Source organism: Gymnodraco acuticeps, unplaced genomic scaffold (genome assembly GCF_902827175.1).
Source record: "Gymnodraco acuticeps unplaced genomic scaffold, fGymAcu1.1, whole genome shotgun sequence".
Lineage (NCBI taxonomy): Eukaryota > Metazoa > Chordata > Actinopteri > Perciformes > Bathydraconidae > Gymnodraco > Gymnodraco acuticeps.
Window position 1 is genome coordinate 980,642 of NW_022990647.1, and position 14,320 is coordinate 994,961.

The 14,320-nt window shown below is 41.2% G+C and overlaps 1 protein-coding gene across 4 annotated transcripts in view; it reads left to right on the forward strand.

Annotated features, from left to right (window-relative positions):
* Positions 1-14,320, forward strand: part of schip1 (schwannomin interacting protein 1) — a 220,838-nt gene that overhangs the window by 184,018 nt on the left and 22,500 nt on the right. The window contains exon 1 of one of the 4 annotated variants that reach the window (XM_034229416.1): positions 13,192-13,526. The exons of the other annotated variants lie outside the window; for them this stretch is intronic. Within the exon in view, the coding sequence (XP_034085307.1) occupies positions 13,497-13,526 (30 nt within the window). The 5' untranslated portion in view covers positions 13,192-13,496. Of the gene's footprint in view, positions 1-13,191; positions 13,527-14,320 lie in introns of those variants that run through there. 4 annotated transcript variants of the gene reach the window in all.

The window sequence follows — 14,320 nt, forward strand, 5'->3', positions numbered from 1 at the left end:
AAAGGATAGTAGATGGTATCTTTAGGACTAGGCCGTTTTGGGTCGTGTGTGTGTGTGTGTGTGTGTGTGTGTGTGTGTGTGTGTGTGTGTGTGTGTGTGTGTGTGTGTGTGTGTGTGTGTGTGTGTGTGTGTGTGTGTGTGTGTGTGTGTGTGTGTGTGTGTGTGTGTGTGTGTGTGTGTGTGTGTGTGTGTGTGTGTGTGTGTGTGTGTGTGTGTGTGTGTGTGTGTGTGTGTGTGTGTGTGTGTGTGTCAATGTTCATTACCTGCTGTCCGACTTAAACGAGAAGGTCACCTCCTGGCTGGCTTTAGTCTGGGGAGAGTCTGCTCTTTCTCCGTCTCTCCCTCCCTAGGCAGTGGGCTGTGATATAATTGACCTGGGTGGAGGAAAATATCTTGAAAGAGAGCCTCTGTCTCACATGCAGCACAAACACACAAACACACAAACACACACACATGCTCTTCACCACATGTTGTCTCCTCACATGTGTGTTCAGGTAGTGTAGGTTGCTGTGTTTAGAAGAGATAGCCTGATCCTGATGCTGATAAAGTGCCACAGCTTCCAACTGCCTCTCCGATTACGAGGGAAAACCTATTTTCAGAAGAACCGTGCCTTAGATTTGATGGCCCTCAGTAGATAGGAAATTGGAATTAACCGTGTAATCCCACCTGAACTGAAGATATACCAGAAGAGACCCCAGGCACAAACTCATATCCTGCACAATCCCAATGTTATTGTCATTAAAGTGCTGTTGTTACATCTGTAGAGGAATGCCCATGATATGGATCATATCAATACAATCCCTCAATGAAAGTGATTTGTTCTTTTTAAGTCCTATTTCTAAACTTACACATGTGGTAAAAGAGGACCATGCTTGAATTGACCCTCTGCTAACCTGCTAACAAGAGCACACAAGCAGTCAAGTGTCCAGTACTGAAACATTCACACAAGTCATCCCCGGTGTCTTTCTAGGTCAGAGGGCATCTGAGTTTCTTAATTCTTACATTTGCAGGATTTAGCAGACACCCTGGAGGAAAGGAGGCTGGTGCTTTTAAAAGCTTGTCAAATATTTAGAAATCCACTCAGGCAGGACCCACCAGCATGATGATGTGTGTGTTTGGTGTGGAGGGGTCTGTCTGTCTGGGATGCTGCTGGGGTCCAGAGGGACAGTTATTCATGCTTCACAAGAGCTTCAAAAGCATCAGTGCTTTTAGAAAGATGGGACACAGGGAAGATATTATTCTGTAGTGGCTAAAACCCTGGAGACTGGTTTAGCTGGTCTCCAATCAGATCTAGTACAGCCTCAGTACTGCAGCCAGGATTTAGCATAACATTTAGACTGGAAAAAGCTGGCATATGTCTGTCTGAATGTAACAAATCCCCCTATCAGCACCTTTAAAGCTCTTTTTGATCATTTCTGTTTTGGTGTTACATTTCCAGACTTAATTCTTCCTACTACAATTAGGCAAAACGTTAACCGTTTTCTTTAGATTGCACTTAAAGTGATGAGTTGTCTGATTATATTTTTACAGTTGTATTACCTTTTATAGACTATACTATAAATCAAGAAAATATTGGCAGATTAATGAGCAAATCAATCCATGTTTGAAATTATTCTTAGTTGCAGCCCTACATAGGATTCAATAATACAAACAAAAACCTATTACAGTCACTTAGGTCTTTAAACAGGCAATGACATGTTTCTTTGTGCTGTTGGTCTACATGTACACCTTGGGCAATGGAGCTACTGTGCCATAAAAACCAGCACATAGCCTGTAAGTTATTTCATTATTGTTTTAATGAAACAGTCATCTTGGTACAGGTGTGTTCAGTCAGGGTGTGGTTTCTGGCTGCTGTAATCTCAGCGTCTGCCTGCAGGCTGTGGGTGTTGGGTGAGGAGGATTGAGCGGGTGGCTGACCTGTTTGTAATTAGTTTCTTATGAACTCTGGAGTCGCGTGGCAGAGAGGGGTCCACAGGGACCTCAAGTACACTTGGGGTAACCCTATCCCTAACCCTCCGTTTATCTCCACCCCTCGAAGGCAAACAATAATATTGTTCTTCCAATCCGGTCTTGAGGTGAACAAAACAGAGATGGGGTCAGTCTGCATGTATGGCCCTCTATACTCAGAAAAGTACCTGTGTGTTGTAATAAATCCACGCCTACAGGCTACTTAATTTTCAATCCGAAGGTGAACACACCCAGACTTACTCACACAATTTAAAAACACCCCATGGGCAAACTGTGGTAAGAAGATAGGGCCTGTGCTGAGACCTGCAGCACCACTCTACTTTGAACTTTTAAAGAAGAGCTCTTTCACACACACACACACACACACATACACACACACACACACACACACACACACACACACACACACACACACACACACAGTATTACCATGTTGTATTTAGAGGTTTTAAAGGTAGTTTTAAAGGTTTAAAGATGAGCTTCACCAATTTTACACATCTGTATCAGTTAACTTTGAAAACAGTTTTGTGTCTTTGGTGGCCCTGAAGGTCAGATTAAATCTGAGGAATTAACCCCTGATTATGTGAATTCCTAAACCAGAAAAACCTATGTTAGAAAAAGGTTTAAAAGGTCTAAAGAAAATAACAAATTGCATAGGGGGGCTTTGTTTTTTAATCTTGACTCAGGAAATACAAATCAGGAAATGTAGGCCCCTGCTGACTTTTACTCAGTTTCTTGCAAGTCTCTAAACTTGTAAAAATGCGATACACAATTATGCATTGAACTAATGTAATAAGAAAGTCATATAAAAAAGCAACATTAACACATTTGCCTTGTAAAAAGTTGGGCTATATATCATCTCTGCTTTAAGGACAGTTTTGAGGATTTTTTTCAGCATGAGGAAAAGTTGGAAGAATATCTATACTTAATAGGAGAGGGCTGCTGAAAAACTCCATATAACGTTGAAAATGATTTAGAAAATAAAAGTATGAGAGAGAGAAGAGGTGGACAGAGAGAGGTGGGAGAAAAGAGCAAAGGCAAAGAGATGTTTTTCTGTTTCTCTCCACTCCGTGCTCTGTGATTATGTACAAGTTCAGCAGTTGAACTGTGCACGCCGCCCTCCACTAACAACTTAACTACTACCTTCGCCCCTGTGCCCAGACTGTGCCACGTAGAAGCAGAGAGGGTAAAGGGAGAAATTGTTGGGTTTGAAAGTCCTCAATGCAGTTAAAGTGGGTATAAAATAGGCAACAACAATAATTATAAAGTAGTCACACTGGAATTAGCTCCTGCATGGGGAAACAAAGCAGGGAAGCCTGAAGTTAGAAAGGAAGCGCATAGTCAAAAAGAGCTTGTGGAGGAGGGAGTAAAGGAAGGTTTGTGGGCTCAGTGGATTGGTTTGAATGAAGAATACAGCGAGACAGAAGGGCAGAAAGTTGGAGGAGCAGACAGTAAACGTATAAATGGGAAGAAAGAGGGAGGAGGGTTCAGAGGTGGGGGGTAGGGCTTTAGCCAGGTGTGGAGAGTGCCTGGTGTCTGGTTCAGCCCCCTAGGCTTAACCACTGCTCCTCGTGTCTGTGAGTACCGGTACCAGCTGAAACACGCCCGGCCCTCTGCGCACCACAGCTCACACACACTCTCCTTACACACTTACTGCGCCGCCTCTGCTTTAGTCAGGCAGTTTTCTGTCTCTGTTTAGTCCAGGCACCCCTTCACCTCACTGGATCAAAGGATATCTTTCTCTTCTGATGGTATCCTGAAAGTCTGCCTCTGTCGGTAGATGTTTTTTTTCTTTCTCTTTTTTTTTTCCATTGGAGTATCCTTCATCTAAGCTTAACCTTGGATTCCCCACAGCAAGTTGGGCACCTAGCTCAGGTAAAGCAAAACATCTGAATTGTTTGTCAGACCTATTTCAACACTACAACATGTTCACGTGATGTGTCCGTAGTCAAACCAGGACAAAAGTTCAGAAAGTTCAGACTCAAAGTAAGATGCCTTGTTTGACAAATTCTCCAAATGTTATTTTAGCCTAGGGCAGTACATTCTTTTGTTGTGACATTTTGTCTTGAGTTTGTGTGTTACAGAAAAGTTAAATATGTCCAGAATGAAACATAAAGTAGAACCAGCTGCACATCTGTCCATGCATCTCAGTTTCCTCACAACTAGTGTTCAGTGTGACCCCTTTAATGAAGGGCAGGTTCATGCTGTCTGGACTCTGACCATATATGGGTTTCTACTTGGTAGCCCTCTACTTTTTTCCCTTTCTGTCAAGGAAAGAATACCTTCAAATATGCAGTGCTCATGTATTTGAATCCTGTTTTAAATAAGCAAACCTTGGCCTGTTTTGAATGTTCCTTTACCATGTGGTGCAGAGAAAGTCTGTAACAAACCAAGGCGAGCTCAAACAGCTAGTAAAATTGATCAAAATATTTTTGTTGACTCTGGATGCCACATGTCATTTCAGGTCTTCTGTTAATAGTTACACTATCAAATCAAATCAAGTTTTATTTATATAGCACATTTATAAACGATTTTTGGTCGAGCCAAAGTGATGTACATAAAATAAAAATAGCCTACAGTAGAGACACTTTACAGCTAATACAACAGCACAGATTGTTCAGAATATCAGTATGAGAAAAACGACACCCTCTATCCTTAGACTATAGCACACATATACCTGGAGTGACTGCGTGTCCGGCCCGCATGTGCACCTGCATTGAGAAAACAAGAAGGCAGTCAAAAACAGCTCTGAAATATAAACAAGATAGTATGTTTAGAAGTTATAGTTACTTGGAATACAAATAAAGAAAATAATAAATTAGATAAGAAAGCACAGCTGCCACTGGCCTTGACAGCCCTCGGTCCCTTACTTGTGCAAGAAGGAAAAGAAAAGGCAGAAGAAAAACATTAGTAGAAACGTTGGTCATAAAACCTCCTAAATGAGCCTGATAACTTACTCTCTGCTCGGTGTGTTACGTAGCAAAGATATATATTAGTGTTTGCTGTTGAAAGACATTTATCGCCAACATCCCAGTGTTTATCCCATGGCCAAGTTTAGAAGCAAAGGCAAGTCAGTTTGACAAGTGTGGTCTGATATATTATACAATGTTTTGTCTAGACTATAGGTACGCAGCTGCACTAGCGCATGTAAACTTGATTTGACCTGCTTGCTGGTGGTATGGTCAAAACTTTTACTTGCAAAGTCTACACACCAACTGTAACTAAGGAAAACACTCTTGGGAACACCCAAGAAATACGAGTTATCAAGTTCAAGTGACAGAAGTGCTAAACGGCCCTTATCTGGTGTCAAAGTGCACTTTAATCAGCTACCTGATTACTTCCCCTTGTCTGCACCATAGACTGTATATATACAGTATAGTATAGACTGCACACATAAACAAACACAAACAAATTCAAATCTATGTGTATTGATGAGTAATAAATAATAACACTATGTAAATTAACTGGAAAAGCTTACTTTCTGGTTACTAAGCATTATAGCTATACTACTGTGTTTAATGATTCATAGTTATGTCACCAGGCAAGTCATTTGCATTGTGGGTATATCAGATATCAGGGATCAGAGTTGCTGCTATGATTGTGGATAAATTAACAGTGTTTTGAATGGGAAAGTGTTTAGACTTACAGCTACACATTCCTGCAGTTTTTGTCTCATTGGTCATCTTGCTTGATACACGAAAGCTTAGACAAACATACACTTCCTCTGATTCATTCAAATGATTCACCAAGGTCTGAGAGTCATACCTCCTTCAGAATGTAGTATATCCTATCTGGCATGGAAGTCAGCTTAGGCTCATACCCAGTCTCACTCATTTTCCACAGCCGCAAATCTCCACCTTCTTCTCTTTCTTCTCTTCTTCTTCCTTTGTTCCAGACACCCCCTGTCCCTACTCCCATTCCCACTTGTGTTCCCTGCTAATTGTCCTCTTCCTCACTGCGTCAGGAAGCATTATGGCCTCATGTTCTTACACAGCCAAAATACAACAGGAGACTATTTTCCCCCTCCGCCCGGCTCCCCCTATCCACCCTATGAAAACGATCAAAGAGGGGTTCAGGCTGTGAGTGGCAGAGCGTGCTGTGGAGGAAATTAGGATTTATGTAGCAGTGAGGAGACGGCCTCCAATGTTATAGCTTCATGTCAGTCCTCAAACTGCAAAGTCACTTTGGAGCAGAGCCAAATACACACACACTGGCACACAGGCCGGCTTTAATAGTAGGAACGGGGCTGAAGGCATTCAAAAAAGCAGGTTTATTGCAAGAAGGATACAAAAAAAGAGTGAGAGCGGGAAATTGAGAGAGTGAAAAGGGGTTTATGATCTTCAAGCATGGAAGGGTTTTAAACTCCTATCCATCAGCTCTATTATTTCCGGAGGTTGAGTCAGACACACACAGAGGTCTGTGATGAGTGGCTGCTTGCGTGGACATGTATGCTCATTTGGGTGGAGCTGAAACATGAAACACTGGTCTTTGCTCCTAATTATAGTGTGTGTGTGTGTGTGTGTGTGTGTGGTGTGTGTGTGTGGTGTGTGTGTGTGTGTGTGTGTGTGTGTGTGTGTGTGTGTGTGTGTGTGTGTGTGTGTGTGGTGTGTGTGTGTGTGGGTGTGTGTGTGTGTGTGTGTGTGTGTGTGTGTGTGTGTGTGTGTGTGGTGTGTGTGTGGTGTGTGTGTGTGTGTGTGTGTGTGTGTGTGTGTGTGTGTGTGTGTGTGTGTGTGTGTGGAGAGGTAGAGAGAAAAGTGGGTTGTGATCTTGGTTTGTTTATATCCGGCTAAAAATAACAGGCATGTTTAAATCATGTCTGCACACCCACACAGACCCCAACAGACCGTGTGGGTGTGTGTGTGTGTGTGTGTGTGTGTGTGTGTGTGTGTGTGTGTGTGTGTGTGTGTGTGTGTGTGTGTGTGTGTGTGTGTGTGTGTGTGTGTGTGTGTGTGTGTGTGTGTGTGTGTGTGTGTGGGTGTGTGTGTGTGTGTGGGTGTGTGGGTGTGTGTGTGGTCATGCGGAGAGCTTCATCTGTTGCTGTAGAGAACGGAGCATTTGTATCTCCTCACATACTCATAAGACTAGAATAATCATTCCATCAGTCTGTAGTGAGACTACAGCTAATGATTATTTTCATTTGCTAATAAATGTAATGTCGGAATATTCGGAAAATACTTGTTTAAATTTCCTCAAGCCTGAGACAACATCTTCAAATTGCTTGTTTTCCCAACCAACAGTCCAAAATACAGAAATATTCAACATACCCCCACACAAGGGCAGCCAATTATAGTTTATCTCAATTTATTTTCTTCCTTTTGATAAATCAATCATTTTGGTTTTAAAAATATCCTAGTATTGAAAACATCTTATTTTCCTCTATCATAAAGTGTTAATTAACGCACTGCCAGAGCAACTTATTATTCCTCCCTAATAGAAGAAAATAAAAACAATGCCAGGTTTCTTTTTAGTACAGTAGCCTGGCTGACCGAGAGTCACAGCTCTATTGAGTCTTCTATTCCTACATCCATCAGTAGTAATGACTTTATGAACTTCTTTAATGATAAAATAATAACTCTCAGGGACAAAATAAACCACCACCTACCCTTAGCCAGCACTGAATCACCCTTAACACCGGACATATACTTAGAGTGCTTCTCTCCTATAGACCAAAACCAAGTAAATTCAATTATTTCATCCTCTAAAGCATCTACCTGTATCTTAGACCCTGTTCCATCTAAGCTGTTCAAGGAAATTGCACCCCTAATTAATACACCTGTATTAAATATGATGAATATATCTTTACTGTCAGGCTATGTTCCACAGTCATTTAAAGTAGCTGTAATTAAACCTATTATAAAACATTTAAAAAACTTGATCCTGAGGTTATGGCCAACTACAGGCCAATATCAAACATTCCCTTCCTCTCAAAAATCCTCGAGAAAGCAGTGGCCTCACAATTGTGTGTATTTTTAAATACAAATTGTTTATTTGAGAAATTCCAGTCAGGTTTTAGAAAACATCATAGCACAGAGACAGCACTGGTTAAAGTCACAAATGACCTGCTTTGTGCATCTGATAATGGACTTGCCTCTATCCTGGTTCTGTTAGATCTGAGTGCTGCCTTTGACACTATTGACCATAACATACTAATCCAAAGATTAGAGTTTTTGATAGGTATAAGGGGAACTGCACTAAACTGGTTCAGGTCTTATCTATCAAAACGGTCTCAGTTTGTATCTGTCAACGATGAATCCTCATTAGAAACTACAGTCAGTCATGGAGTACCGCAAGGGTCTGTACTTGGACCCATCCTGTTCATCATATATATGCTACCATTGGGCAATATCATAAGGAATAACTCCATAAATGTTCATTGTTATGCAGATGATACACAATTGTATCTATCAATTAAACCAGATGTACAATTTCCATTAGTTAAACTGCAAGAATGCCTCACAGACATAAAGACATGCATGACCAGCAACTTTCTATTATTAAACTCCGACAAAACAGAAGTCATTATACTAGGCCCCCAGCACCTTCGGAACGAACTGTCCAGCAACATAATTTATTTGAATTGTATTACCATGACCTCTAGCACCACGGTAAAAAATCTTGATGTTATTTTTGACGAGGATTTGTCTTTTAAATCCCATATAAAGCAAATTTCAAGGACTGCCTACTTCCATCTACGGAATATTGCAAAAATCAGGCACATCGTAAATCACAACAATGCAGAAACACTAATCCATGCTTTTATCACCTCCAGGCTGGATTATTGCAATTCCCTTTTATCAGGCTGTCCAAACTCATCATTAAAGACCCTTCAATTCATACAAAATGCTGCAGCACGGGTTTTAACAGGAACAAAGAAGATGGACCACATCACTCCTGTTTTAGCAGCATTGCACTGGCTACCAGTTAAGTCCAGGATTGATTTTAAAATACTTTTACTCACATACAAAGTGCTAAATGGTCAGGGACCATCCTACCTACAGGATCTTTTAATCTCCTATTGCCCCTCTAGGGCATTAAGATCCCAGAGTGCAGGTCTGTTGGTGGTTCCCAGAGTCCACAAAAAGAGGTCAGGTGCTAGAGCTTTCGGCTACCAAGCCCCGTTCCTCTGGAATCAACTTCCAGTGACGATTGTCAGATTGTCAGTGTCCACACATTTAAGAGTAGGTTAAAGACTTTTCTTTTTAGTACAGCGTACAGTTAAGACTGGTTTTAAACCCCCTTTTATACATCCTCATGGACCCTTCGTTTTATGGAATTGTATTTATTGTACTCTAACTGTATTTGTGTCATTGTGTTATGTTTCTTTTTAAATTGGTATTTTCACATTGATCTTATAAGATACATTTGTTGTTTTTACATTGTTTTACATTTCCAATTGTGTTTGTTGACTTGTGAAGCCCTCTGAGACAAATAGGATTTGTGATTTTGGGCTATATAAATAAACTTGAATTGAATTGAATTAATTCCAACCAACATTTCAAGGGTACAGTATAAGGTTATAATGATGAACAATGTTTTTGAAACTATTATTATAATTATCAACTATTATATAGTTAGTATTTAGTTATTGTGGAATAATAGATGTTTTTGTATGAAAGTGATGATGGACTAATCAGTTAGACTGTAGTTTAATGACACCTTTTTCAGCTCTTTTCAGATTGTTTCTTTTCTTCAGATTTTTTGGATTTTCTTTAAGCTTTGTGCAATTTTTTATCGTCAAGGCAAATGTAGTCAGGTCATTAATGCTGTTTCATCAAAGACTGGTGGTCATTTTCTCAGTTGGTGTACACATTTGTTCACATTTAAAAATGTGAAGCAAATATTAATGCGATGGTCACAGCATGCTCAGTCTTTCCTCAACCAACTGCAGTCCTCATTAGAACAACCTCTGGTGGCTGATCGTAAGACTGAGAGCACACACATAAACACACGCACACGCACACACACACACACACTCCCTGGCCTTCCACATCAGTTCCTCCCTGTCAGAGCGAGCTCATTACTGCCAGAATCTGGCCCTCACACTGAGCGAACCTGCTTTGCTATGCAGTGTTTTCACTCTGGCACAAAATGTCAGCTTGCTAAAAGCATCTGTGCTCCCTCCGTCCTGCTGAGAAGGAGAGGGAGGCAGAAAAACTGAGAGATGGAGGAGGACGATGGAGAAAAGAAAGCAAATGCAGTTACACCAAAAGGCCACAGAGAAAATAAAAGGAGGGGTAAACAGCAAGCAGAATAAAAAGAAGCTGTTTTTCAGAGAAAGGGAGGAGACGTCACAGCATGACTTTGCCATGAACTGTGTTTTATTTACCACCCACAGTATCATCTCCAAACTTTTTCTGTATCCCACTAAGTACAGTAGAGAGAATCACCATGGTATCCAATCTGTTATCAGTGACTTATGATTAGATATTCATTTTCTCTGTTTGCATCTATAAATATGCCCACGCAGCAGAGTTAAACACACAGAGCCACACATCGGTGGTGTTTTGATGTACGGGATGAGAGGAGGGAAACGACGAAGACACAAGCTTGCTCCAGTGCTCGGTGTACAATACAACACACAGGGAGACTGAAACACATAATGGCAATGTATCCTGCTCTGTTAAGGAATACAGATTACATATACTGTCAACGTGTGGAATCATAGTCAACATACAGCTACCAAGGCGGACATTTCATAATGTGGGCAGTGTGTGGGAGGCTAAACTGCAGTCTGCCAGTTTGCACTAAGTAATCTTCAATCTGAATTGTCTCTGTTCTGATTCAGGCTGCCTACATTATCACAGTTAGTTAAGCTTTTTAAGAAGGCTAATGCTCATATTATGTGAGAATCAGGAGCTTCACACTTTAAAGTCTTGTTAGTGTCAGATATATTCTTCTTCTTGTAATTAGGATAAGGACGTGCTGTCTTAGTCTACACCTGTGCAGTGACTCAGATTGTAACCTCGACAACCGTGTGAAGGTCAGCGGGGGTGGGGGGTCAACAGAGTGACTGCTGCCATGGTGATAGAGGAGAGAAAAGGGGATGCTGTGTCTTCTTGTATTCAAGCATCCTTCACAGACTTTGGATATCAATTGCTTTGGAAGTAACAAGACATTTTGGGAGGTTCAAACGCTGTAAACTGATCCAACAAGCACTTATTTTAAAACATACAAACCCCTGGTTAGTACTTTAATAAGGACACTAATGATTTACCTGGGATGTTGATTTACACGTGAATGGGCTAATCCAACAATACTTTACTATAAGTCTATTAAAATTCTCTTGAGACTCATTCAATCGCAGAGACTAGACACCAAATATACAACAACTATTATTTGATTAGATTTCTAGTATACTGGCTAATGCATAACTTCAAATATCCCACAGAAACACAACATAGACATTAAATAGTACAAAAGATCCAACAAAAATGTGGACTTTGTTCACCAGCCACTTTAAAATCTCTCGGCCACTTTTTGTTTTTCCCTGCTTACTATATGCCGGTCGACTCTCATAAGCCTAAGAATGCTTTAAACGTGGCCCAGTTGGTAGCTTCCACTGTAAGAAGAAACACGATTATCGCTGGCCAATGTCATGCACAGATAATTATATCCAATGTGAGTGTGACGGGATGGGCCCTGTTCCAATCTGCCCCAGATGGGCACCATCAGAGCCAGTGATGTGCAGCAGAGAGATCAGAGCTGGGAGCTCATCGATCCACTTCCAGGTCATTAAACCCAAGAGTGGTGTTATTGGGAAAAGCACGGTCACCCAGCAGAGATCAATATCGGATAGAGAGATCTAGCATGAAGGGGGGGTTGAGATAACAGGAGGTAGCTGGCTAAAAAATATATAGAAAGTTGAAACAGATGTAAATCACAGCAGGATGCCACAATCCCCACATTCTTGTGCAACGCTGTTCCACTGCTTTCATTTCGATAGTTCAAGAAAATAACTATCGGATTTGTGCTAAAAGGATTGGATAATTACCATCAGTCGAACAAAAGGCATTTAAAAAATTGTACTTTGATTAGTGATGAAACATCTAATCGATGTGATTAGAAACTATGTGGGATAATATAAAAGAAACATTTTGAGTCCAACTTCTCAAACATAATGGTTAGGTATTATTTGTGCTTTATTTCAATGTTGGATATAACTGTGTCTAGGCTGTTTGTGCAGTAGAATAAAACATGGATATCTGGGAAATTGAATAAGTTTTTGTCTGTTATCGGACCATTTATAGACATAGAGTTATGCAGCATTATGTGTTGCTATTTCTGAGATATCTTCTTTTTAGGCTTGTGCCGTTTTTTTTGGGGCGGAGTTCGAACCGATATTTAAAGATAAAGAAAAATGAATACTGTACAGTGTAAAATTAAAAGGCAGTTGTTGTTATTTTTTGCTAAATAAATTAAATTGACTAGACCAGACAAAATGGGAAAAAATCTGGGATTATGCCCCAATTCTAAAATCTCAAAAGGGAGAACACATGTTTACATCTCAGTGAGATCAAAAGGAAAAGATAACTCAGGAGAAAAAGGGATTTAAACAGTAATGCAAAGAGGTCAGGAGAGAGGAATAGATGGGGAGATGGGAAGGGAGAGATTATTTGAGTAGGTTGGCCTGCGTGAGGATTAAAGACGGGCCATCTGCCACTAAGATTCTAGCCCTACAGACAGATAGAAAATGAAGGGAAGATGTACATGTATGCAAAGCCCACGTACTACACATACCTAAACACAGTGAGGCAAAGATTAAACTCACACATCAGTGAATACATCTTGGCCTGAATCAAACTATTAAAACTGGCTAAATGTTGGTTTACATTTTGAATAAGTGGCCATGGTAGACTAAATGCTCAATGACATTTAATGCAAACTTGACATTTACAAAATTGTTTTGTATCGCAGCATCCTATCTTTCTTGACTATCCATGCAGCACAGAGATAGATTTAGCTAAAGGTTAAGAAAGTTCTTCTTCTGTCCTTTTCCTTCTCTCCCTATTCCTCTCCGGCATTACAATCCAGCAGAATGACATTCCACCCTGTCCCACGCCAACCTCAACCTCCCTCCCTTTTCCACCGTCCCCTCTCGCCAATGGCCGATTCTGCATACACTCAGTCCAACAGCTCCTCCCCCATTTCTGTCCGCACCAGACAGAGAAAGGCAACCGGGGAGTGTACTCTGCTCTTTACTGCTCCCCTCCCTCCCTCTTTTTCTCTCTCTCCCGTTCTCACACCCCTCCTCCAGTTTCTCTCTTGCTCCCCTCCCTCTTTCAGCTTTGGGGAAGCAGCGATCAGACCCTGTCATTCAGTTTTAGCAAACAGACATACCAGAAAAACAACAGAAAACAGACATAGGAAGCAGAGGGTAAGAACTGAATTGTTACTTTGGATCGAAGAGTGGGTGAGAACCCCTCCTCTCCTCTCCGCTGGAATACTGCAGGTCTGGGAATCCTATCCCTGTCCCGCTGCTCTTCCCGTTCCCCAAGCTCAGCCAGCTTCGCTCTAGGATGCTGTGAAGGATGGTCCACCAGGAAAACTGTTCTTACAAGGTAGTTCTCAGAGCTTCATGACACATCACATACATTCATTTCAATTGTCAATGTCTTTGCCGTCTTGACAGACACAAGCGGAGGCTGATTTTGCGGTTGTCAGCTCCTGTGATTGTAGGAATATCATGTTTTATCTCCTCAGTTGAGTTTATCGTCACATTTAAACTAGGACATTGTTGCACATGTGTAGACGTATTAGTTTGTCTTTTGTGGTTAGGTGATTGTGTTGTGAATCTGATGGCTGGCTGGTTGCTAAGAGAGCAGTTGACTCAAGGGAATAATGTCCGTCCTCCCCTCCTACTCCTCCTCATCCAGCATAATCAATCCATGTCAAGAAGGCATGAGGTGTGCATGTAACTGCAAGTTCACAATGTTGTGAATAGACTCTTTGGGTGCAAGTGTATTCTGTGCTGTGAGTTGTATGCAGGAGATGCATATTGTTGAGAGTATGGTGCATATTGAAATGGAGAATTTAAATGTGAATGGTTGCTTAAAGGGTTGTGCCAATGTGTGCACGCATGTTGTGTATGAGTTTGTGTGACTCTGGTGGGGCATGTGAAAGCAATGTTCCACTTAATCTAAAAAGGAGTTGGGAGGAATGAAGGAGTCGTGATTAAAGGAAAGCACTGCATCCCAGCTGTAGATCTGTTTTTTCTGTAACCAGCGCTGCTTGGGAAAGAAAGTCTGCAATGCAGTAGAGATACAGAGCGGGAACAAGCAGAGAGGTAGATGAAAGGCAGATGAAATGAGTTGAATATGGGGAAGGCCTCCAAGGGGAAAAATGGAGTTTCTTT